Genomic DNA, 24,071 nt, shown 5'->3' on the forward strand with positions numbered 1-24,071 from the left:
AGCATATCAATCTCATACCCAAACCAGGAAAGACTACAAATGCAACACCTCAGACCTATCTCAGTCACTAGCCGCATTGGTAGGCTCTTCGAACATGCAGTGCTCAGGAGAATACAGCCTTTTATTGGCGCACATGAGCACCTCACACCCTCGCAGTTTGGCTTTAGACAGAACATATCAGTGCAGGATGTCTCACTACAAGTGGTAGAGACTACCAACAAAATTCCAGCCAGTACGATGACAATATTAGCGTTTGACGTGCACAAGGCATTCGACAACATAAGCTGCAACTACATACTTGAGGCCCTGGCAGATATCAACTGTGGCATCTAGGTCTGGAAATATGTAAAGGCATTCCTAAGTAACCGCACGGCAGAAATAACGTGGCTACCATTCAGCCATTCATTCAGCTACCTATCAAAGTGACTACATGCCCTATATTATTCAACACCTTGATAGCACGGCTCTCGCAAAAATTGGAGAAAGTGCTGGGGCTGCACGACACCCTGTACATGCACAAGATATCACACTATGAGTCAACAGAGGGTTGAGAGTGTCTAGTACGCCTAGGTTTTGGCACATCTCTTCAAATCGCAAGAGCAGTGGCCGGGTAGCTTGTGGTTTGTTATTAAAAAGTGTCCTAGATGGACACTTTGTGGCGATTGGGTAACATATATGCTTCTGCAGTGAACAGATTTTTAGAATGTACGAGCATGTGAGCATGGCTCTTCTGTTTGTAAGTGATGGTTTGTTGGTTTCTACATACACATTGGTTACGGGTGACGTTCTGTATGCACCGGCGGAAAGACGCAAACCTAGATTATGCACTCGATCCAGTTGTTTAAGGTATGGTGGTCTCGCTGACCCATATATTATACATCCATAGTCCAAGGTAGAGCGTACGACAGAGCGGTAAATTTGTAAAAGACATGTTCTATCGGGACCCCAGTGTTTTCGTGACAGTACTTTTAGTATATTAAGGGAGTGAGAAGCTTTATTTTTAAGGGTGTTTATGTGTAGCAGTAACGTGAGTTTTTCGTAAAAGGTATTCCTAAAAATTTGTGCTCGTCTTTTACTGGTAATGTGACCTCATGCATTAAAAGGGTGGGATCAGTGTGCAGTCCTCTTCTAAGCGAGAACAGAACAGCTACTGACTTTTGCGAGGAAAACTTGAAATCATTTTTGTCTGCCCATGTTGTGAGTCTGTTTACTGTCAGCTGTATTTGCTTGCACATCCTCTAGCTGTGAGGACTCTGTGTGATTGCAGGTCTTATTTTAAACAAACACAAAAGTACAAACAATAAACGAGGCGGCTTTTATCGGAAAGGAAACCAATTTCAATATGAGAGCGAAGAAAAGGAAAGGAACAAGAGAACAACGCAACAACACACGGGAAAAACACACGGGGAAACAGAACAAGGTGCTTGCGAAAAATGCAGAAAAAAAAAGAGTCAAAGAGGAAAGTCACACTACTTGTCTTATTCGAGCAACGAGCGGAGAGGACTGGCTGGGTGTCGGGCAGTCAAGGAGTCTCTTGGCGTTCCAACGTCGATGCAACGCTACCGCAGCGTCAGCGTTCGTGGACTCCCGGCACGGTTCCCAGGTCTGGTATCCCGGAAAAGTCACGTAGGCGCCAGAAGCGGCCTATGTGGAGCAGCTGACGGATGGACGGAGAAGAGTGGCGCCTGGGCCTGGTGGTTGAGGCTCTCGACGATGGATGTCCAGGTCTGGTGGCCCGGACGTCTGCGGCTAAGGCCCAAGCCCGGAACTCGGGGAGCCAGCAGAACTCGTCCACGTCCGTCGCCCACCGCGCTCTTCTCTTCTCTCCCACGTAATCCTGTTCGACCTGTCCCGGCGTACCCCTCAGCACGCGCTCCTCGTGCTTTGTCTTCTTCTCCTCACGAACGCCGCTGGGTGGCGCTATCTCCTTACACTAGCGTTACATCGTGTGAGAGGCAATCTGGAGATCGTCGACATAAACTGAATACATGATGGACTTTGGAATTATTTTTGCTAGGGAATTCATTTTTACTATGAAGAGCGTAGTGCTTAAAATGCATCCCTGAGGTACACCGTTCTCTTGAGTGAAGTTCTTAGAATAGGTGGCACTGAGATGTACTTGAAATGAGCGATTGGACAAAAAGTCAATCAAGCATTTCAGCATCCTACCGCGGATGCCGAGGTCTCCAAGGTCCCGCAGAATGTCAAACCTCCATGTGGTGTCATGGGCTTTCTCGAAGTCAAAAAAGACCGCAAGGCAGTGTTGCCTATGTATAAATGCTTCTCGGACTGTGTTCTCAAGACGGACTAGATGGCCGATTGTAGAGCATGCTTTTTTAAACCCACACTGATGAATGTCGAAATGTGGGAAGGAGGTGGCTTTTCCACTACGCTTGGGAGTGCCAGTCGCCAAAATTGGTATCCCTTATTAACAAACTTACCCAATCCTCTTGGGAGGCTTCTCGGCAGCTCTGAAGGCCATGGATCCAGGAAAACAGCATGGGATGACGAACCGGCCTCTTGAAAAAGCTGCCAGATGAGGGCTTCTCGGCATTAGGATGATATCCTAATGATGGTATCCCTGTGGAGCTTGTAAAATGCCTCTGCAAGAGAACACGGGAAATTGTTGCAACCCTACTCACTGTGATCATTAAAGACCTTGTACCTTTTGACAGGCTCAGAGGCAGAGTTTCCCTAATACCAAAGAAGGGCAGAGATGTCAGCCTTCTCCATGACCACAGGCCCTTGCAGGTCAGCAGTGTGATATACTGCATCTTCTCTCAAGCAGTGAAGGAATGGATGAGCACTTGGGCTGAGGTGAACGGAAAGCTCACAATGCTGCAAAAAGGTTTCCGCAACAAGTGGCGCCTTGATGATAACCTTTTCATATCGACTGAGAGAAACGAGGTTGTCCTAAAGAATCTTGAGGCCTCATGGAGTGCTTTACGGTAGTAGCTAAGGCAAATGACAGTGTGCCACACAAGGCGATGCTGCGGTGCGTGGAATATATAGGCAATCCACGGCAGTGGAGGGACATCTTGTGCGCTTCTGTGCTGACAGCACGGTGCTGGCATACTTTGTTGGTGCATCCTCTGAGCCAGTGACACTGCACAGAGGTCTCAAAGAGGGGTGTCGGATGTCTCTGCTCCTATACATGTTGTACACATGTGGGGCTGGAATGAGCGCTTCTCAACTCGGGCCTGGGCTTCATGCTCCACTTTACACGGGGTGAACAACACAAGAGCTCTTTGCAGACCAACTTGTACTGCTGGCCAACCTTGTCAACACCTCTGGAAATCAAATGGAAGTGCTTGTACTCTACTTCGAGACACAGAAGTCCGCTGTACTGTGTGCGGTGAACTGACCCCGCAAGTTAATGAGTACTGCAACCTTGGGATACCGTTAGTGGCGAGGAGAGTGGCTCCACAGCTTGCGAAGAACGATTGCGACGATCCTCTTGGCGGGCCAGCTGCATACTACTCCGAACGTGTCTCAGGAGGTGTCATTGGTACTTGACAGTACGCGGACTTAAAAAAGTAGTACACGTACCCTGCCCGACATTTGGCAACGTCATCATATGTATTTCACGAAGGGGCCGCACGAAGTCGGCCGCATACCCTCGCTGCCACGGACGTTTTGCCATAGAGGCAATTAAGGGTCATTGGATGGTCCTCATCTGAATCCCGGGAGGCCCAAACGAAAACAGTGTTACAAGGACGCCTTTGTGGCATGCCCGATATCCAGTGGGCGCGCCGGGTGTTCATATATATACACTCCAAAGGCATCAAGACACAATGGTGCTCTGTGCAACAGCTTCGACACAAATAGTCGCAGTGCAGGCTCTAGTGCTCTCCCGTTAGCATTAAGCGATGCAGGGCATGAGCTCACTCCTAATGTACCGCGCCAACGAGCAGGTGACAGCCAGAGAAATGTTTTGTGGGAACAGTTGTGGTAATGCGCTCCTTTTCGATGCGCGCGCAGGAGCACTCCGCAGCGATGTATCGGCAACACTGATCCTGCGCCCGAAGTGCAAGCCATCTGTGCAGAACGTGCGGGCCGGGGAACTGGAAACCACAGAACATTTGGTGCTTCACGGCGACAGATTGCCCCTCTTAACATACAGGGGATTCAGAGGAATGAGCGAAAAAAGGGTGGCTTTCACTTCAAGAAGAAATTGCATGGCGGAAAAAAGTTTTTTTTTTTCCTCCACGCTCACGGGGTGATACAGCTGCGAAACCTCCATTTGAATAGAGTACACGCAGTACATGTAGGATGTATGGATGGATGGATGGTAATGGCTTTACCCTTTGTATCGGGCGGCAGCTTTTGCCACCTAGCCTATACATCCCCCATTGTTAATTGATTTTCTTTTCCCTTTCTTTCAATTTCGCTCTTACAATGCCTAGTTTCGCTATCCTTTTCCCCTCGAAATTCACCCCATCCATGCTTTCCGCCACCAATCTTCCAACCTCCCCTTCGTAAGCAAATTCTATCCCTCCCGTTCTCTCAGGTATAGTGAAATATGGAATAATTAACTTTTTAACTCTTACTGTAAGGTTTCTTAATTAGGCCACAATAAGTAATATCGATACCTGTTTTTCTAATGTCGAAAACGGCTCTTCACCGCCTGTTTACAGGAGCTGTATTCCGGGGCCTGAAATGGAAACTGTTGGGGATAGGAGTTAATGGAGAATGCTTAAGTAATCTGCGATTCGCTGATGACATTGCCGTGCTAAGTTACTCAGGACATGAACTGCAAAGCATAATGAATGAGTTAGGCGGGCAAAGCAGAACGGTGGGACTGCAAATTAACATTAAGAAAACTAAAGTAACGTTCAACAGTCCCGAAGGAAACAGCAGTTCCCAGCTGGTGGTGAAGTGCTCAAAGCAGGAACAGAATATGACTATTAGGGCGGGCAGTGACCGCTGACCTGGATCATGATAGGGACATAACTGGAAGAATATGAATGGGGTGGAGTGCATATGGCACGTTCTCTCAGATCATGAATGGCAGTTTTCCAATATCCCTAGAGAAAAGTATACAACAGCTGTTTCTTACCGGTACTCACCTATGGAGCAGAAACGTAGAGGCTAACAAAGCAGTGGAAAGAAAAATGATAGGTGTAACGTTAAGAGATGAGAAGCAGGTGGAGTGGGTGAGGGAACAAACGCGGGTTAATGACACCCTAGTCGAAATCAAGATGAAGAAATAAACTTGGCCAGGGCGTGTAATGCGACGGCAAGATAACCGCTGGTCCTTATGGGTAACGGAGTGGATCCCAAGAGAAGGCAAGCGTAGCAGAGGCGGCAGAAAGAAGTTTGTGGGGATACGGTGTCCACAACTGGCAAATGACAGGGTTAATTGGAGAGACGTGGGAGAGGCCTTTGCCCTGCAGTGGGCGTTCAGGCTGATGATGATGATGTCAAAATACAAGCGCTTTCGAGAAGCTTGCAGGCAATGCAACGTCTCCGGTGCCTCTAACTCGTCGAAATAGCGAAAATTTGTTGGGCGACAGCACCGGGGGTATCCGAATTTTCGAAGTCCTAATAACTCTTATAGATATTACTTAAGGTGGACTACACGCCTCTCAGTAATTAAGGCGTCTCACAGTAATTAGTTATATATAGGGCCCGGAAAGCTAGGCACTAAAGAACCGCGAAATAGGCAGGCATGTAGGCTCTAAAAAATATTGAAATAGGCGCTGTAAAACAGAAAATAGGCGCTTTGAATAACACTCTTTATTTATTGCCAGAAGATTTGTCAGTCAAGCACGGAGTATACGCGAAGCACGCCACAATAAAGCACATTCTCAGGTTTTCGAACTTGAAGCTCCTTCCGTTTTCGCTGACCATAGCTTTGTACTTCGAAAAGCTTCTTTCGACGTCACATGAAGTTAGTGGCGCGGACCTCGAACATGAGAGTTCATAGGCGCTCACACCTTCAGGTGGTGTGGCCAGATCGTCTCCGCCTAGAAGGTATGTGATTTGTGAAATTGCTTCTGGGCCTCTATCTTTTTCTACCAATTGTTGCACCTTCGTATAAGCAGTAGCGCCCTTTTCTTCCAGTAGCGCCACTTCTTCGACTGCCTTCAATGATTCATCTATTGAGAGTCCAGCCTTTTCCAACTTTTCGATCCTTTCCGTCAATGTTGTGAAGTTTGCAGTGATGTATGTCAGGTCTCTTCCAAACTTCACTCTGCGAACACAGCTCTTGCTTTGATCATGCACACAGCGTCATCCTTGATTTCATCAAAGACAGATTTGACCCCTGCAAAGTGCCATGGATAATATACTGCTGCGTTTATTCATGCTCCCCATCGAGTCAAAACAGGCTTTGGCGTCAGAAGAATGTCAGGTGCTGTGGCGCAGAAAACAAATTCTTGCCCGAGCTCTAAGAAACATCTGTTTTGTGCTAGATACTAACGCGTGCACTTGGGGGAAAGAGAGCCGGACACATTCGGCGACGCGATGCATTGCATGAACAACGCAGGTTAGATGGACCATTTTGTTGTATAAAAGCGTCAGTCTCTTTCCTTCCTTGCACATGTAGGATGTGCCAGCCGTGAGGAACAAAATACCTTCTCATAGTTAATATTTCATGGCCATACATGTTCGATAGATGAAGTTAAAAACGCGCTATCATCGAATGGCTCACCTTTTTATTAACCTCTGCGTTGAGCAGCATTACTATAGCTCTTGTTGCTGAGCTAGTCGGTGCATAGTTCTACATAGGATTGCTCGTCCGGATTTCTCTGGGCTCAACGTTCCAACTATGAAGTTGGCCACATACCGCCCGCTAGCGTCCATGTCCCGCTAGCGTCCAGTATCCTCGTAGCACTTTTTCGCGTATATTTGACGAAGCGTTGATTCATCTGGAAAATGATGCTTGGTGTAATTTTCCAGAAAGCTCCGAATAATACTGCTGCCTAGTTTGCACTACGAGATATCTGCCGCCGAACATGCTTGACACAGCTGATTGTCAAATGGCGGTTCCTTTGCTGTCGAACTACCGCTGAAGGCATCTGCCAGTAGGAACTGCGATGTCCCTCCCATCTTTAGTTCGCTTCAGGTTTACAATATACTTGATGGTAGCAATGTGTTGCTCTACATGCAATCGCTTCTCACTTGATACTGAAGTTTCGCACGCTTTGCAGAGCAGCACAGTTCCATCAGTTGAAAAGACATCTCCAAACTTCGAAACCCATTGCCTGCAACGAGTGCCTCTCGATGCCTAAATCTCAATACGAAATGAAATGGAGAGCGCTGACGAAGCAAAGGTTGTGAGCCCGCTCAAGTCAGTGTCGCGTGTTCTGGAAGTGGCAGGCAAAGAACTGGCCATTTTCTGCTGAGGGCCTGGTGGCCGATAGTCGACCGAGCGACGAGCGAGCAGTGAGCGCGCGTGTGTGCGCGTCTTGCGCGCGTTGAAGCGACGGTCCCCGGCTCGACTGAGCGGGTTGAGGCGATGGAACCCGGCTGGACGGCGCTAGCTCGGGTGTCGGATTACTATATAACCTCCTTGGTTGCGCCAGTTGCACTCCGAGAAAAACGTTTGGCGAGACCCGTGCCCTTTGTGCATCCTCAGCGAGCGCCTTTCACCATACATTGATGTCCAAAAATATAAAAACGGCACCGAGTACCGAAATGCTGGATTTCGGCACTTGTAGGCAACTAGTTCAGTTAAATAGGTAGCATTTTCTAAAAAACAGCAAAAAGGCAGGCAAGTGTAAAAATCCCCCGTTTAGGCATTTATAGGCACGTTTAAGCAAATGCCTAATGTTCCGGGCCCTAGTTATAAAGTTAGCTATTCAACATTAGTTAACCAACCTGCTAGTTTGCCCGCCGTAGCTGTATTCTCACGTACAACACCTCTGAAAATACTATGCGGAAAAAAAAGCTGGCTTAGTGCCACAAGGCTTGGACTGGTGGCAAAGCAACAAGGTGAAACTGCACTAAGGGGCGAGGACAAGACTAGAACTGGCGCCAGAAGCGTTGGCGGTGCCTGTTCTTTGCTGTCATCCTTGTTTTATAGCGTGGTTTTATCAGCTTCAGAGGGCTCATTCTTATATTTTGTCTTTTAATGTGACGACGTTCGGTATAGCCGACCATTATTTTTCCACCACAAAACTTCTGCGCCATGCAGCGCATAATTCTAATCATCTCGCGTAGTTATAACACAATAAGTTTACAAATTGTGTCAGGTAGTTAGTTTGGAGTTTAATGGCGCAAAGGCGTCTAAGGTCAAAGAGTGCCAGAGAAGTGTTCATGTTTGTGTTATATTAGGTAAACTGACGGGATAATTACAGGCTGGGTATTAAAGCCTAGACTAAAGATTACAGCGTAAATGACTGGAATAAAATAAATCTAATATAGAATGACATAAATGCAGTGTTGTGATCTGAGTAAAAACCACATTTAAATGGAAGTTAATGGAAGGGTTTTGCCACTTGCAAGAGGGCCAGGAGTTCCCTCCCCACCGTGCTTGGCTACGGCGCCCTCTTGTCAGTGCCAGGGTACCCTTTCCAAATAATCCGCTGACAAAAAAAAAGTTAAAACTTTGTATGATCATTAAATTCGATTCTACTTGAATAACGCATGACGTCGTTAAATTGCACAATGGAGTCCCCCCTAATAGAAGAGAAGGATGAAATGGCATAGGGTATTCATAAAATTTTCTAAAATGCGAACGGCGCTGAGTTTCATAAAATGAACAGGTTAAAAGAATCTGAACAACAGAAAGCGGGTCATTACAGTGCTCGCATTCAGAGTGCGGCGTTCTTAAGAGCAAGTAGCTGTTTGTTAGACATGTGTGTCCGATTCGTCGTCTTGAATGTATGACTTCGTAAAATATGTTTTCGCGATGGCAATCCTTCCATTCACTTATATTTGGTCTCACCAAATGCAGTTGGTTATTTTGTTTGCGGTTCCAATCGAGCTGCCATTTGTACATTAGAGCTCGTTTAGTTGTTCTTTCATAGCCTTGGCAAAGAATTCTCATCTTGCAGGTGTCGCTCACGGTTGCGTTTCCTGCTATGGAGTCAGCAAACTCGTTCCGAGCAATACCGACATGGCTTGGAACCCAGCAGAAGTGCACGCTGTAACAAAGCATCGCGAATTGAAGTTTTCAAATGATTTATAGTAAAATAGAGCTTTATGACTGCTTTGAAATAATTACGGTCATAGCACTCCTCGAGTCTGTGTAAATTACCGCCTTTTTGTTTTGTGTTACTTAATTTATTGTTTTATTATTTACTTTATTATATTTTTACTGATGTATTATTACAATTCAGTAGAGTACACACTTCCATTTTGTTGCATGACCATTTAAAGCCTCCTTCACAGCAGCTACAGTAACACAGTCATGTCTTTTGGAGGCATCCGTGCAGAAAGCTGAAAAATCACGGTATCTTTCTTCAATTTCCAGGAACTCGCTTTGATCATTGCCGAAGGTTCAACAATCTTATTATACTTAGCATTGCAGGGACATTTTCAAGCAAGGTGGAACGTATTTTTTATATTGAAACATATGTTCTACGGAAAGGTTAAATTCGCTCGCCAAATGATTCCCAGCGCAGAAAGAGACGCTGATTGACAGAAAAACGGCCCGGATAAACTATAACCAATACAACCATAGTCAGTCTTGATGCGGATTAGCGACCGGTACAGCCGGAGTAAGCAAATTCTATCGGCACCCCATGTCTTGTGGGACAGAAGTTTCAGTAAGTTTTTTGCTTTTTTTATTGCGCGCGGCTTCAGCTGTCCAATGTGCGGCCCAAAACGTCAGTTTTGTATCGAAAAGCAAACCGAGAAACTTCTGTTCCATTTTCACAGTGATGCGTTTCCCAATGACATTAAGGGATGGTTGCTGGAGCAAGCCTTTCTTGCGTGACAGACTGAAATGGTTTTTCAGGAGAGAATGTAAACCAGTTTTGATTAGCCCAATTTGTAAGGCGATTGATAGTTTTGTACCTGCTGTTCGTATATACCGGAGTTACATTACTTGAAACCTATTTGTAAATCTTGTACGTACAACGAGTACTGCACGCTGGGCGGGTTGATTTCAGTTATTGAATTTATTTTGAGGGAAAAGAGCTTCACGCTAAAGCACGCTGCATTGGGGTACTCCATTCTCTTGAACGAAAAAGACAAAGTGTTCCCAGTCTGACTGTAAAAAAGTACGGCACGAAAGAAAGTCGTCAATGCAGTGAAGACTGTTTATTTAATACTTATTTTATTTATTAATCTATGAATACTGTCAACCCTCATTTGAGGGTCATTACAGAGAGAAATTGAAGAAAAAAATGCGAATAAACGCAAGAATGACCAAGCCTCTTCGAGCATACAAGAGACCATAAAAACGCAACGGGATCCACACCACCGTACAGCTACCACTTATACAAAAAAAAAACATTTGATATTCAGCTCCGCGCACATCCACAGGAATCCCATGCCTAGACAGAGTCCCCAAGTGTATTCAGGAATGCTGCTACAGCTGCAGACTCAGCAACATGAGCGGGCAGTTTATTCCAGTGCTCAATAGCATCCGGAAAGAATGAGCAGCGAAAGACGTTAGTTCGTGTCCAGTGTGGTGATTAAGGCGGGAGCTCAATCTAGCTAGAGGCTGCAGATATCTTTCTTTATTAACGTTAATTTCATAGCAAATGACTGGTACAGTATTTTAACCTCTTCTTTTTACGTCTCCTTTCTAATGTCTCTAGACTGCAAGCGTTTAACATCTCCGTTACCGAACCTGTTTTTCTATATTTAGAACAAATAAATCTCGGCGCAAGTCTTTGAACCTTTCCTATTTCGGTATAAATAATCTTCTGGTAAGGAGTCTATACCGCAGGAGCATGTTCTAGGGAAAGCTGTATGAAAAATTTGTATGCTAGAAGTTTGGCGTCTTTCGTTGCTCTCCTCAACTTTCTTCTTAGCAAACAGTTTTCTATGCGCGACCGCACGAACGTTTTCAACATCATTGCGCCACGTTAGATTGTGAAAAATTGACGCCACAAAATACTTGAACGTACTAACATTAACCAAATTGTGACCTCCAATATTGCAGTGAAAAGAAATTATATTTCGTTTGTTATTTATATGGGTAAATGTGGTCTTATTAAAGTTAATTTTTCCTTTCCTGTTTCTCACACCAAAGTGCAAAAGCCTGCAGGTTTTAGTTAATGTTAATCTGATATCTTTCATGTGTGATAGGTGCATAAATGAGGCAATCATCCGCAAACTAACAATTTTCAACAGCAGCTACTACGTCACTGATGTAAACTAGAAACAGCAGTGGCCCAGCATAGAACATTATGGCACACCAGAATATAGATTCAAAAAGCCAGATTCGCAACTGTCAACACGTGCCGCCTGTTTGCGATAAACCAAATACTGTTCACTTCATTTCAAGACATCTCCCTTAATGCCAGCCCTTTGCAAATTCGGTAGTAATTTACCATGAGGAACCTTATCATGGTTAGATATTTGGCTCCACTACCATAGACGAGAACCACCGGCGAATTTTGGAGCTCGGGCCGAAGTTCTGTCTAAAACCTGAAACGAAGCCAGTCGAGCTGCTGACGCTGCCTCGAGTGATCGCCCGCCAGGTGCCAGAGGAAGAAAAGGCCAGAATAGAAAGGGGGTGCTGTTAGCTTGCCATCAGTAAAGGAAAGGCAGCGGTCGGGCCCCAGGGAACATTGAGACGGGTCGTCCACTACCTGGTTGATAATAGGTTGCGGCCTCTCGTGTCCGACAAGGAAGGCTTCTTTGTCATACTCCCTGAAGACCTTTTCAAGGAAAAAGCTTCAGCGGCCGTGCTCAAAAACATCGAAGAAGTGAAAGTCAAGCTCAAGCTTGAGTCGTCGAAGCGTAAAGCGGTTGCTTGGCTACAGGACAAAAAACTAGATAAGTTGTGTGCAGGAGTGAAGAATGCGAGGGCGCTTCACCTGGACCTGTTTTTCGCTGCCAAAACACACAAGCCAGACATTCCGTTCCGTGCGGTGGTCTCTGAACGAGACACATGGCAATATGAAGTATCTAGCTACCTGCAGAAGCACCTGAAAACTTTGAAGTTCGAAGACCCCTTTCTAGTCCCAAGCTCAGCGTCAGTAGTAAAGTATTAGACGAATCAGATACCCGGACAGTGTTCAGCTCTTAGCATATACATCGAGGACCTGTTCTATTCCCTGCCGCACGCAAACATTATGAAGTGCGGCCAAGAGTGCATCATTGAGCAAAACGATGAAGTCTCATTCAGGAATGCTTGCGACATTTCAGTGGACTGCTTCCTCGAGCTTCTTTCGTCGTATGTTTCTTCCACTGTCGTCTCCTGGGATAACGAGGTCTTCGTCAAAAGTGCGGAGTGTGCATTGGTTCTCGGATTGCACCTATCCTTAGTGACATGTTTCTCTCGAAGATAGATAGGCCTCTGAAAGCGGATTTGGAAGAGTTCACCGCAGCTTTTTTCAGGTACGTTGACGACTGTTTTGTGCTAATCAGGGGGCCAAGCAGCATTAAGACGGCGCCCGATGTACTAGAGATATTTAAGGAAAGAGGTCAAGGGCTCAACTTCACATCTGAGTTGCCAAAGGATGGGTGTTTGTGATTTTTAGACGTTCAGTTGAGGCTGGCCAACCATCATGCGTGTAGCATGCATTCACCAAAGGCCGGAAAGTCCCTTCTCTCCTACAGTTCACAACATTCCAGGCTGGTGAAGGACGGGATAGCGGTGTCATGCCTGTCGACAACGCTGGAGATGTCATGTCACCACCGGATCAAGGAAGGTTTCCTTAAGCAGGTGGCCATACTTCGTGAAGCAGGCTATCTTCACAAAGCAGCCTTCGTGTATGCATGTTCCAAAGGGAAGTTTTTGTTTTTCTACTATTGTTCTGTGCTTTTGAAATGTGTGTGTGTAGTTGGATGAGCTTGAAACTGTGGAAAAATGCTCGCCCAATATGTTGGCCTGCTCTTCTAATGTTGTTTGAGTACCGGGTGTTGTTAGCATTGGAAATGTAAATGGAGTAAAATTTCCTGTGAATTTCCGCACCTGCTCCCACATTTTCTTTGATGATATGGAGCTGTTTATGGAGGATATGTACTGTTGGCATGATGCCATTTCTGCGTTGGGTCTAATGTGTCGTGCTTTGGCTCTAGGCCTTTTGAAGATGAGCAAGTTTCCTGCAGTGGGATATCTGCGAAGGTTGCCCCAAGACTTGTTTTGCTGCTTTTTAGCCAATGAGCATTCATTTGACCATCAAACTTTATGTGTTTTTCGTGCAATTTCAGACGTCTGTGGGATGGCTTCTATTGCTGCAGATATTAAGCATGTGACAAATTTTTCATTTATTTCTTCTATAGTAAGGATTTCGGCATATTCTTTTTCTAGTGTGGCCTTCGTTCTGAAAAGTGCCCAATCGGCGAGGTGAATTTTCCATCGCCGTGGCTTCCTAGAGAGGATGACTGTAGCTGATGTTAGCTTTAAAACCGTAGGTAAGTGATCACTTCCCCGAGGGTCGTCTAAAACATCCCAAATAAAATCATTAAAACCGATGGAGATGCAAATGCTAAATCATGGCAGGTCGTTTTTCCAGAGCTGCGGCAGCAGTACGTGGTTTTTCCCGTATTCATTAAACATATGTTATTCGAAAAAATGAAAGCCTCGATGAGCTGACCCCTGGAATCAGTATGCTCACTTCCCCAGAATGAGGAGTGTTCATTAAAATCGCCAATTATCACATATGGCTCGGGCAACTGTCCCAGAAGTTCTTCTAGGTCATGCATGGTAATTGTGTTGTGTGGTGGTATGTACACAGAGCATATTGTTATTGTTTTATGGCTAATGATGTTTACTGCGACCGGTTCTATGTTTGTTTTTAATGATACCTCTCTTGCAGGGACATCGCTTTGCGTAATGATAGCGACGCCTCCCGAGAGTCGGCTAGCTTGCACTCGGTCTTTCCGGAAAATATATCTTTTTAGGTTGTTTGTGTGCTGTGGCCCAAGGTTCGTTTCCTGCAGGCACACAGCTGTAGGTGCCATTGTTTTGAGCATATCGGTTATGTCTGTGTAGTTTCTGTGTAGACCTCTACAGTTCCATTGTATTAGATATGCCATTGTTATAAGCTGGGGATTGGGGAAAGTTATTTATTCTCAGGAGCACTGATTCGTGGTTTCCCTTTTTTCACTAGGGAGTCTCGCCGCCGCTGCAGCGGTGGCGAACTAGGAGTTGAATCCATCGCCACTTTCGTGGCCCCGGATTTCCGCGGAGACGCCGCGGATGCGTGTGTTTTAGATGTCGGCGGACTTTCGCTGACATCCATATCCTCCACGGTGGACGTAGAGGATGCTTCTTGGTTGCGATGGCCCGTGGCCTTCGCATTCGTCTTTTTTGCTGGCACCGCTGAACTAGGCCCTGCTACAGCGGCAGAGTCTCTTGGACCAGCAGTTGCTTTTTTAGAGGGGTGGGGCGACAGGTCCAGTTCAAAAGAGCTGTTCTGGGTGTCTTTCGCCGAGGATGCCGCTGCTGAAAGTGAGGCCTGAGAGCCTCCGGCGAGGATCGCGTGGTCTTCTCGCGAAATTTTCAGCCCTGTGAACTGTACCACCGACTTATAAGGTGACCTCAGGTTCGCATGGCTGTTTTCAGAGATGGGCTGCAGATCGAGGAACCCCTGCAGCCGATTTAACAGAGTGGAAGAAGACGGGCCAATCGGCAGCATCATGCTGCAAGCCGTGGAGTGGACAAATGCAGGCGCTCTGACACAGACCGTGTATCCGTTGATCGGCGGCATATGAACAGTCATGTTTCGTCTTCTAAACAGCCTGGTGCCCGCGGCAAAGTGCATGAGGTATGCCAACTCGAATAGAACAAATTTCCATGCGTGGGCCTCAGATATCTCACCTCAGTTATATCTAACAATGAGTGCTTGGCCGTTAACGACACATCAAGGATTGCCCAAGAGTTTTCCTTGCAATCTTAATCTTTACTAGCACTTAAGGGAACTCATGTTGTGGAAGACAAGGCTAGTCAGAAAGCTGGCAGCCCTTATCCAAGTGCTATTTGTGTGGTGAATGTAATGCAGAGTTTATTCCTTGTACTCTTAGCTGTGTAAAGGAGATGGACAGGCTATGGAGTGTGGGGACTCTTTAAAATGAAAACACTGCTTGTTGAAACCACAGCAAAGTTTACTATAAGTTACGCCCAACCAGTAAGGCAATTCTGTTCAAATATTTCGTTTTCTGTTGTTCTATTTGCTCTATGCTTGTCTAAGTTGTATGAGCTCAATATAGGTGGCTGCATCATTTCAGAAGCAATCCTGTAACCAGCAGCCAGTGAGTGGTGAACGGCCATCCAATGACCACGGCCATGATGTGGTGGAATGCACACCCACTTCTGAGCGTCGCAGTCGCAGGAGGGCCGCAGGCAGCCGCAACCAGCGCCTGGTGAACGATGCTCGGTGAGTATGACAAGGGCTTTGCAGCATAGTGCTGCATGCATCCATGACAAACGGAGAAAGCATCCTTGCTAGCAAAATCAATGATACTCTAATCTTTAGTGTCTCTTCCAGCTTGCCCAAAGTGGGTACCAGATTGTAGTCACTTCAATCGAAGGACACTAAACGAAAAGTAGTGGGAGTTGTTGTTGCATTTAAAAAAAAAGTGCAGGAAATGGCACTGCCTAGAATGATCGTTAACTCTGCTCTCAGAGTTCTGCTTCTCATGAAATCTTTTGCACAACATAACAATATATGTGCAGCTGGGAAGGCCAATTGTGCTTCAGCATGAAATGTGAATACAACATGCACATGCTGACTGATTTTATAGCGCAGCTTTTAATTGCATGTTCATTGGTTGAGCCGCGTTGCCTTTGGCGTAACCGAGCGAACGAGGGTACTGCCGCTTGCTCATAGATGACACCAGAGTGGTGGAGCAGGCGTGCCTAAAGCACCAGTCACCAATGCATAAGTGGATGTAGAGTGGCTAGAGGAGGGGATCTATCTGTGGCGGGCGGTAGTGTGAAATGTGCTGCAGACGATGTAGTCCGCATTGGCAACGCCAGTCACAGCATTGTCTTCCTAGAATAACCTGTCTGCTTGTATAAAACAATAACAAAAAGCCTCAACCAGTTCTTTCTGAACAATGAGCTACACAACCGATAGAAATGCTTCATCTCCCGCCGCTGCTAAACAAGGTGCCCAAGCAGAGGCTCAGTGCTGCCGTCGAGAGCACCCTGCTATTCGCGCCACCGAAGGAGACAGAGCTATCTCAAATTTCGCATTATGAGTACTGTAATTGTAATACACTTCAAAAACATGCCGAGTATACTATGGAGCCCTCCTCTGGCCATATAGGTTCCATCCACTGACTACACTAAAGGCTACTACAATCATGTTGACATGGCTGATGTTGTTGGGCAGACATTGCGCTGTGGAGTGCACAAAAGTGATCTCGGGTTCGCACGGATGTTTTCAGAGATGAGCTGCAGTTCCAGCAACCCCTGCAAACGATTTCACGAAGTGGAAGGGGGCAGGCCACTCGGCCACGTCATGCTGCCAGCCGTGCAGTGGACGACTGTCGACGCCCTGGCACAGACCATGCCTCCATCGATCGATGCCGTGAACGGCCGATGAACGGCCGTGCATTGTGTTCTAAACAGCCTGGTGGCCACGACCAAGTGCGCCCTCTACAGAAGGAAGTGACTGCATCACCCCAGAGTAAGTGCACCGCTTGGTATATAGATTGTTGACCTTGTCATGCTACCGGTTACTCAGCTTAAGTATGTGAAACTGACAGCTAGGGGATCGCGGGATAGTTTGACGGTGAAAGCATGGTAATGTCGTGGCCTTGACAGCTACGCACCTTCCAAGCAAGTTCTTTGGGCCACTGCAGGTGTGCAATCACTTTTCACCCAGGTTATACAAAATACTGGTCCCACTTTGGTGTTTTTTACCTGGCATTGTTATTTAGTCACTGATATAACTAACATTCAAGTTGAGGACTTCAGAAAATTACAGTGCGCTATGAAATAATACCATCAATAAACTGCACACAGCACAAAGAAGATCTGAAACTGTTTCGCCATGACTGCTCATAACCTGCGTGCCCCTGAAAGAACTTTCATGGTGCTTGTCGTGTCCGGTCGCTGTGTTGAATGCAGCGAAGACGCACACGGTACTTTTAGACTTCGTTTATTTAAAGCTGAAGAGGGTGCGACCAGCGTCGACCGAGGCAGCAGCCGAACTGGCCGCCCGAAGAAAGGGGGGAGCGGAGAAGCGTCCACGGGAGGGAGTGGCTTCCCAGAACAGGAGGAGGGTGCGGGGGCGCACCGTGGGGGGGCATCTGGTGACAGCGTGCGACGAGGGGCAAGTGTCGTTAGGAGGAGGATTGAGTGGTCGTTAGGAGGAGGATGCGAACTGTCGTTAGGAGGGGAATGCGAGTGGTCGTTAGGAGGGGGCGCACACACACAAAAGCAATAAGGGGACACAACACTTCCTTCCCCCTTAGAAAGTTGCCTGGTATCGTGCAGGGGGTCGGCGCTCACGCGTGGAGGCGCGCTGGCTTTGTGCGCTCGGGGGAGAAACACTTGTAGGCTGGCTGTTGTTCGCTGTGTCTCCTAGGTCTGTCCTGGGCGAAGTCTCTTCTTCCGGGAAGGGGTGCCAGGCTATGTGGGAAGATGGTGCACGTGTTCTCTCCGCTGGCGGACAGCTCTCAGACGGCGTCGTAAATCTACGCAGCTGGTTGAGATGTCGGCGTGCTACTGTGCCATGTATGTTGACGAGCCAAGAGCGCAGGCCTATGCGTCTGACAATTGTAGCTTCCTCCCAGCGTGGCTTTTTCAGAAACTGTCGGGCGAGGACGCGCTGCCCCTCATTAAGCGTGCCGCAGCGCGGAATTGCTTTTTCTTCCCGGAACGTCTCTGCCTTTGGCTCGGGGAGGATGGCTGTGAGCTGGGTTCGCATTTCACGCTCGAACATCATTTTCGAGGGGGTCTCGCCTGTTGTGCTCTGAACCGTCGTGTGCTGCTTGAAGAGAAAGCGCGCAAGGCGGCGCTGCAGCGAGCCTGTCTGATCTCTTTCAAGGGCGCGTTTTAGCTCGGCTACGTAGCGCTCGGCTTGTCCGTTTGTCGCTGGGTGGTAGGGGGCCGATGTAACTGATGAGATCCCGTTGTCGCGATAAAACTTGAGGATCTCCGCAGACACAAACGGTGTTCCGTTGTCCGACACTACCTTGCGCGGCAGGCCGAACGTTGCAAATAGTGATCGGAGGTTGTCAATGACTGCTGCCGAAGTCGTCTGTCCCATTTGCCTTATCTCAAGCCACTTTGTGTAGGCATCTACGACCACAAGGAAAGTGCAGCCCTCAATTGGTCCTGCAAAATCAATGTGCAGTGTGTGCCATGGTGTGTCTGGCTTTTCCCATTCTGGGACAGGAGCTTTCGGCGGGGCGCTCCGGCTGCTCTGGCAAGGCTTGCATTCTCGCACCACTGTTTCAATGTCGTTGTCAATGCCAGGCCACCACATGTAGCTTCTGGCACACTTTTTCATTGCAACGATGCCCCGATGTCCGGCGTGGATGAGAGACATAGCTTGTGCGCGTAGTTCTCTCGGCATCACAACTCGGGACCCAAATATGATGCAGCCGCGATGGGTGCTCAACTCTGTAGCTCGCCTGCGGTAAGCGTCGAAGTTGTCCCCTTTGAGTTTATGCACGTTGCCTTGTTGAACAGCTGTGTAAACTAGCCGGAGAGCTGCGCACTTCTGCGTAGATGCTGCAACTGTGCCTGCTGTAAGCGGAGGTTCTGGCAGTGCTTCGAACATCAGAACGTCTCCTGGTGGAAATGGTTCGTCAACAGTTGCGTCTAGTGGCAGACGGCTTAGCGCATCGGCGTTTTGATGTTTACCAACCATGTTCTGGCTCGGCGTCTGGTGTATGCCGCATATCATCACGCCTAGTGGAGAAAACCAGTTTCTCCCTAGAAGGCTTGATCCTGTGCCCTTCACAACAAGCAGAGGTAGCGTATGGGTCTGGCCGTTGTAGTTAACCTGCACGTTGGCAGAGCCCAATAGTGGCAGATTCTGTCCTGACCACGTTCGCAGGTGCGTGTCGTCTTGTTGCAGGGCGGGTGCGTCAGATGGCCATGAAGTTCGGAACGTGTCCTCACTGATCAGAGTACAGGCTGCGCCGGAGTCCACCTCGAACTTAATCAGCTGGTGATGTACGCTTACTTCTGTAAAAATCTTCGGTCGCGTGCCGAGATTCATGGTGTTCAGGTCGTACAACACAGATGGTGTTGCTGATGTTGTTCCATGGAGATCAGATAGCGGCGTATTCTCTGAGGCGTTGACGCTGTGATTAGGCTGGGAAGGTGACTTTATCTTGGCAAGTCTCCGTTTCGTAATGCATGCTCTTTCGATATGCCCTCGCTTGTGGCAAAAATTACACGTGGCTGACTGGAATCGACATCCCTGGGGGTTGTGTTGGTCGTCACACCGCCAGCAGCGTTGTGCCTTTTTGACCGATTTTACAACAACAGAAGGCTTGCGCACCTGGTTGCTTGTCTGGTGTACCGGCTCGGTGTTCCGGCGAATCCCTCTCTGCTGGTGACCGGCGCTCTCCGCTCGAACGGCGATGTCGTAAGCTTTGCTGAATGTGAGGTCCTTCTCAGCGAACAGGCGCTGCTGCAGTGACTCGTCACTCAGGCCGCACACAAATCTGTCGCGTAACATCACGTCCAAGGGAAGCATGGTGGTGTTAGCAGAAGAAGCTGCGTCTCCCTCCTGCCCGGTAGCTGTTGTCGACAGCGTTCCAAAATTGCAGTCGGCAGCGAGCTTCTTGAGCGCGGCTACGTAGGCGCTCACAGTTTCTGCTCCCAGTTGATCTCGTCGTTGGAAGCGAGCCCGGCTGTAGACCTCGGATGGACTTGGGTCGTAGTGCTTTTGCAGCGCTTTTACGATGTCGTCGTAAGACACTGCCGCTGGTGTGCTTGGCTGAATAAGGGCGCAGACAGTATCGTAGGTCTGCTCCCCGCACAGCGTCAGCAGGTTGGCCCTCTTCAAGGCTGGGTCTGTGATGTTGTTAGCTTCAAAGTAGAACTGAAGGCGTCCAACCCACGATGACCACGATGAGCCGTTGAACTCTGGTATCTGATTGGGAAACCCTCGCGTAGCCATGGCTTGTCAATAGCGTTGCGTAGCGCGGGTCGAATCCACTTTCTCGTCGCCACTGTCGTGTCCGGTCGCTGTGTTGAATGCAGCGAAGACGCACACGGTACTTTTAGACTTCGTTTATTTAAAGCTGAAGAGGGTGCGACCAGCGTCGACCGAGGCAGCAGCCGAACTGGCCGCCCGAAGAAAGGGGGGAGCGGAGAAGCGTCCACGGGAGGGAGTGGCTTCCCAGAACAGGAGGAGGGTGCGGGGGCGCACCGTGGGGGGGCATCTGGTGACAGCGTGCGACGAGGGGCAAGTGTCGTTAGGAGGAGGATTGAGTGGTCGTTAGGAGGAGGATGCGAACTGTCGTTAGGAGGGGAATGCGAGTGGTCGTTAGGAGGGGGCGCACACACACAAAAGCAATAAGGGGACACAACAGTGCTTAAAGAGTAGATTGATCCTAATTAATGTTGCGAGCGAGAACACCTGCAGGATACCACTCTCTTGCCAGGCCGGAGCAATGGATGCAAGTGTGGACTTCTGCGGAATAGTAAAGGGGAATTTTTCAACTGCCACAAGTTTACGGTTGTCTTGGGGAGATTCGTTTTGCTATGCATCTATTCAGAAACTGCATAAAAACCGCAGGATGGTTATGAGTATGTAATGGAAATGTTTCAGCGTTAGCTGTGGTATTATAAATAAATATTTCAGACATTTTTTTTCTCTCATAGTCAGACAGGCGGAGGTCACCCAGGCTTGCCCAGAAATGCAGTGAACATGCTTCGAAAGACTCCTAACAGCAGTGACAGTTAGCCTGTACTGCTGTTAGACACGCTAGATAGAGCACATGAACTTGACTCCCGTGAGCATGGTCACATGAACCAGCTTAGCAGGCTGAAGTGTTCGGAACTAGGTTTGCTCCCGAAAGGGCACAGCAGGGTTTGCGGAGTCTCTTCCTAGTGTATACACCTAAGAAAGCTGGGCGCTGAGCATGGGGACACTTGTACCCATCCCTGTCTGGCAATGGGTTTCAAACCTGGCTCCCCAGTGGAGCCACTAGGCCAACCCTGTAGTCACTGTAGTTCCCTGTAGTCACTGTAGTTCCCTGTAGTTCCCTGTAGTCACTGAGGCAGGTGGAGCTGTGGACACAATGTGAAACTGAGGAACGAGCTATAAGAGCTAATGCTCTAAAAATCTGTTTGCCTTGCATAGCTTCCTCTGCAATCCAAAATAGCATTAAAAGTCATGGGTTTCACTGAAGTAAGGCAGCCGATAGCTGGAACCATCACGTGTTTTGTGCTGCAGTCGTGCAATACCAGATGAGGCTTGCCATCTTTGAACCTTCAGAATTTTCACCTTTGAACATGACTGCAGCAGTGATAAATAGCAACAAATGCCTTGAGCTGTTCGAACCCTGGAAAAGTTAATGAATAGCTGCTTGACGGGGTGATGACCAGCCGCACATGCAAGGGGAGCTTTGAAGTGCAGTTTGTGATTTGCAGCCTTTTCAATAGTAGGCCAGTGCACAGCAGAAAGCGCTGTGGTACTGCAGCATTAGTCAGTTGATTTACTGGACCGAGCACTGAGTAGCATGGGCCCACTTTTCTGTTGTGTTGCAGGTCACCAGGATCTCACTCGTGGAGCACCACTGCCACTACGTGGCCCTGCACCACCTAATGCCTTCCAGGCACACCCCTCGGGGGCACCGCATCCAAATCGAGGAAGGGGAAGGGAGCAAAGCAGGCTACAAAACCGGCATCGCGCTACATGCAGCATGCCGGGTGATCATCACATCGTGGCACAAAATGCCACTGTGCCACCACCCACAGTCGCTGTACAGCAGCCCCTCCGGATGCCACAGGACACAGTGGGGACAGATCTCACGAAGGGAGCTGCATCCAACTTCGTTTCTCCGCCCACACTCATTCCTGGATCTATCACACATCCAAGTAGCCCCTTTTCCAGACACCAATGGCCGGGTGCAGTCCAATCCCAGCACGAAGGACTCGCTGTCCAGCCTTCGGCTGCAGCACCAATGCACCTATCACAATTCACTGGGCACCCGCACTATGGACAATGGGTGAGTGCACAAGCATCTTGAAGGTCAATCTGCTTTGGCACCATTAGGATCAACTGCTGTAATGGGTAGAGTAAACCACTTTCAGCGTTTTGTATTCACCGCATGCTGTTGTGACTGCCGTGGCCCGCCCACAAGCGCTTGCGCTTCTGCGGGCACACGCTATGTACTGTGTATATATATCTTGCAATAAAATTCCTGTATGTATGTATGTATGTATTCTTGAAAAGCCTGAGCATAGCAGTTCAGCCTGGCAGCTGGTAGCAGCAAACTTAGCACGGCATGTACAGCCTACTCTGTTCCAGACCTGAACATGATGGTATTTGGGTGTTGTAGGATAAACCTAGTGGATATAGATGGAAGCATAAGTAGCCGCACCTGGCCAGAAATGTCTCCGGTACCTTTTCCACTATGGTGAGGGTCTTATTAGGAGTCTAAAAGGGATATCTTGTGCAATTATGCAAAATTACTAGCTGGGCTCTGCAATTTGCCAGACGACAGTGTTGGCGGATGGGGCTGTTCGGTGCCTGGGCTTAAGAACATAGGAGGGAGGGGAGCTGTGGGACAGGAATTGATCGACAACACACATTTGACTGCTGGCCGCCATAATTGTTCAGGACAACTGTCCATTGCCAGCGACCCCTGCCCCATGCTCCACTGATACATGCCATCCCCTTACAGTGGACTTTCTGCGTATGTCCTCCTGGTTGGCACCCTGCTAGTGGTGGCAGTGTCCTGTTATGAAGTGTGGCACCACTGCGTAGCGACTCCATCTGTGGAGCCCTACCACGGAGCAGGTCAGTCTGTCCTGGAGCACAACTCTGCAATGAGCAGCTTCAGCATTGAATGGACACCAGCCCAGCCCTGTGGCGAGGTTCACTTTGCGGATCACCTTCTCTGCGGAACACTGCGGATCACCTTCTCTTACGCTTTTCTTAAGCTTTTTGTTTACTGCATCACGGTGCTCCCAAATCTTCGATATTGGCACACACAGCGAAGAGTGCAGGAAAGGAAGAGGGGGTAGGAAGGAAATTGGACCTGCGACAGTGCAAGGAGACAGCACTGCAGTGTAGGGTGGTAAGACCGAGAGGGAAAGCACTGCGCTGTAGAGGTGAAATGCAGCCGGATTAGGATAAGAGGAAATACAGAGGTGCAGTGTAGAGGGCGTGGGTTCAAAGCCCACAGAGTGTGGAGTGTGTGTTCTGTTGTCTACTTGGTAACTCATGTTTAACTTAAGCAAGGACGCTGCTTTCCGCGAAAGTTTTGAAGCGGAAGCTGACTCTTGTATGGATGTCCTCGTGGGACAAACCAGTGAGGCACTGAAGCAACTGAAGTTAGCAAGAGGGTGAGAGCGCCAGCACGCTCCTGTACTGTGTATTGCAGGACTAGATTGTTTCCCTTGTTGGTCGTTGCAAACCTTCACAATTGGCGGGCCTGTAAGCACTACCAAGGTTATTTTACCATTTTAGAAAAATCTGTGCTCTTGAAACATTTAATTTGGGTAGGGCAAGGTTATTATGTTTATTTGTAACGTTTCTGAAACAAAAGAAAAATGACATTAGGAACAATGTGTTAACGTTGGACCTAGATAAAAAGTAACATTATTTTAACGTTTCAGTGCTACCTGCGTACCTGTTCCCAGAGCTCTTGCCTAGCATTTCACTTCTGAAATCGACCTCATTCGTTGGCAGGCACACATAAACTCTATGAAATAAAAGGAGATGAAATGAAAACTAAACTGGTTTAGGCTGTTGGTATGTATTTGCTGTTCAGCAGATGTAAGCTATAACCAGGAAATGGAGCCTGTTTTCATAACAGTGCGAAGGAAATTTATGCAGTGGTTCATACTCAGTCTC

At 48.0% G+C, this 24,071-nt stretch overlaps 1 protein-coding gene across 1 annotated transcript; it reads left to right on the plus strand.

Moving 5' to 3' along the window:
- Positions 1-14,509: 14,509 nt before the first annotated feature.
- LOC149336587 (uncharacterized) lies at positions 14,510-23,991 on the plus strand. Its single transcript, XM_089554181.1, has 5 exons — positions 14,510-14,524; positions 15,301-15,449; positions 16,465-16,706; positions 21,758-22,218; positions 22,897-23,991. Exons 1-5 carry the CDS (start codon positions 14,510-14,512, stop codon positions 22,957-22,959), a joined length of 930 nt encoding a protein of 309 aa, XP_089410307.1. The 3' UTR covers positions 22,960-23,991.
- The last annotated feature ends 80 nt before the right edge of the window (positions 23,992-24,071 follow it).

Source organism: Amblyomma mixtum, chromosome 7 (genome assembly GCF_055824585.1).
Source record: "Amblyomma mixtum isolate Tamu chromosome 7, ASM5582458v1, whole genome shotgun sequence".
NCBI classification, from domain to species: domain Eukaryota; kingdom Metazoa; phylum Arthropoda; class Arachnida; order Ixodida; family Ixodidae; genus Amblyomma; species Amblyomma mixtum.

Coding starts and splice junctions, on each gene's coding strand:
- LOC149336587 (XM_089554181.1), top strand. Junction 15,450..16,464: donor CGCCTGGTGAACGATGCTCG/GTGAGTATGACA, acceptor GGATGTTTTCAG/AGATGAGCTGCAGTTCCAGC. Junction 22,219..22,896: donor ACCCGCACTATGGACAATGG/GTGAGTGCACAA, acceptor ATCCCCTTACAG/TGGACTTTCTGCGTATGTCC.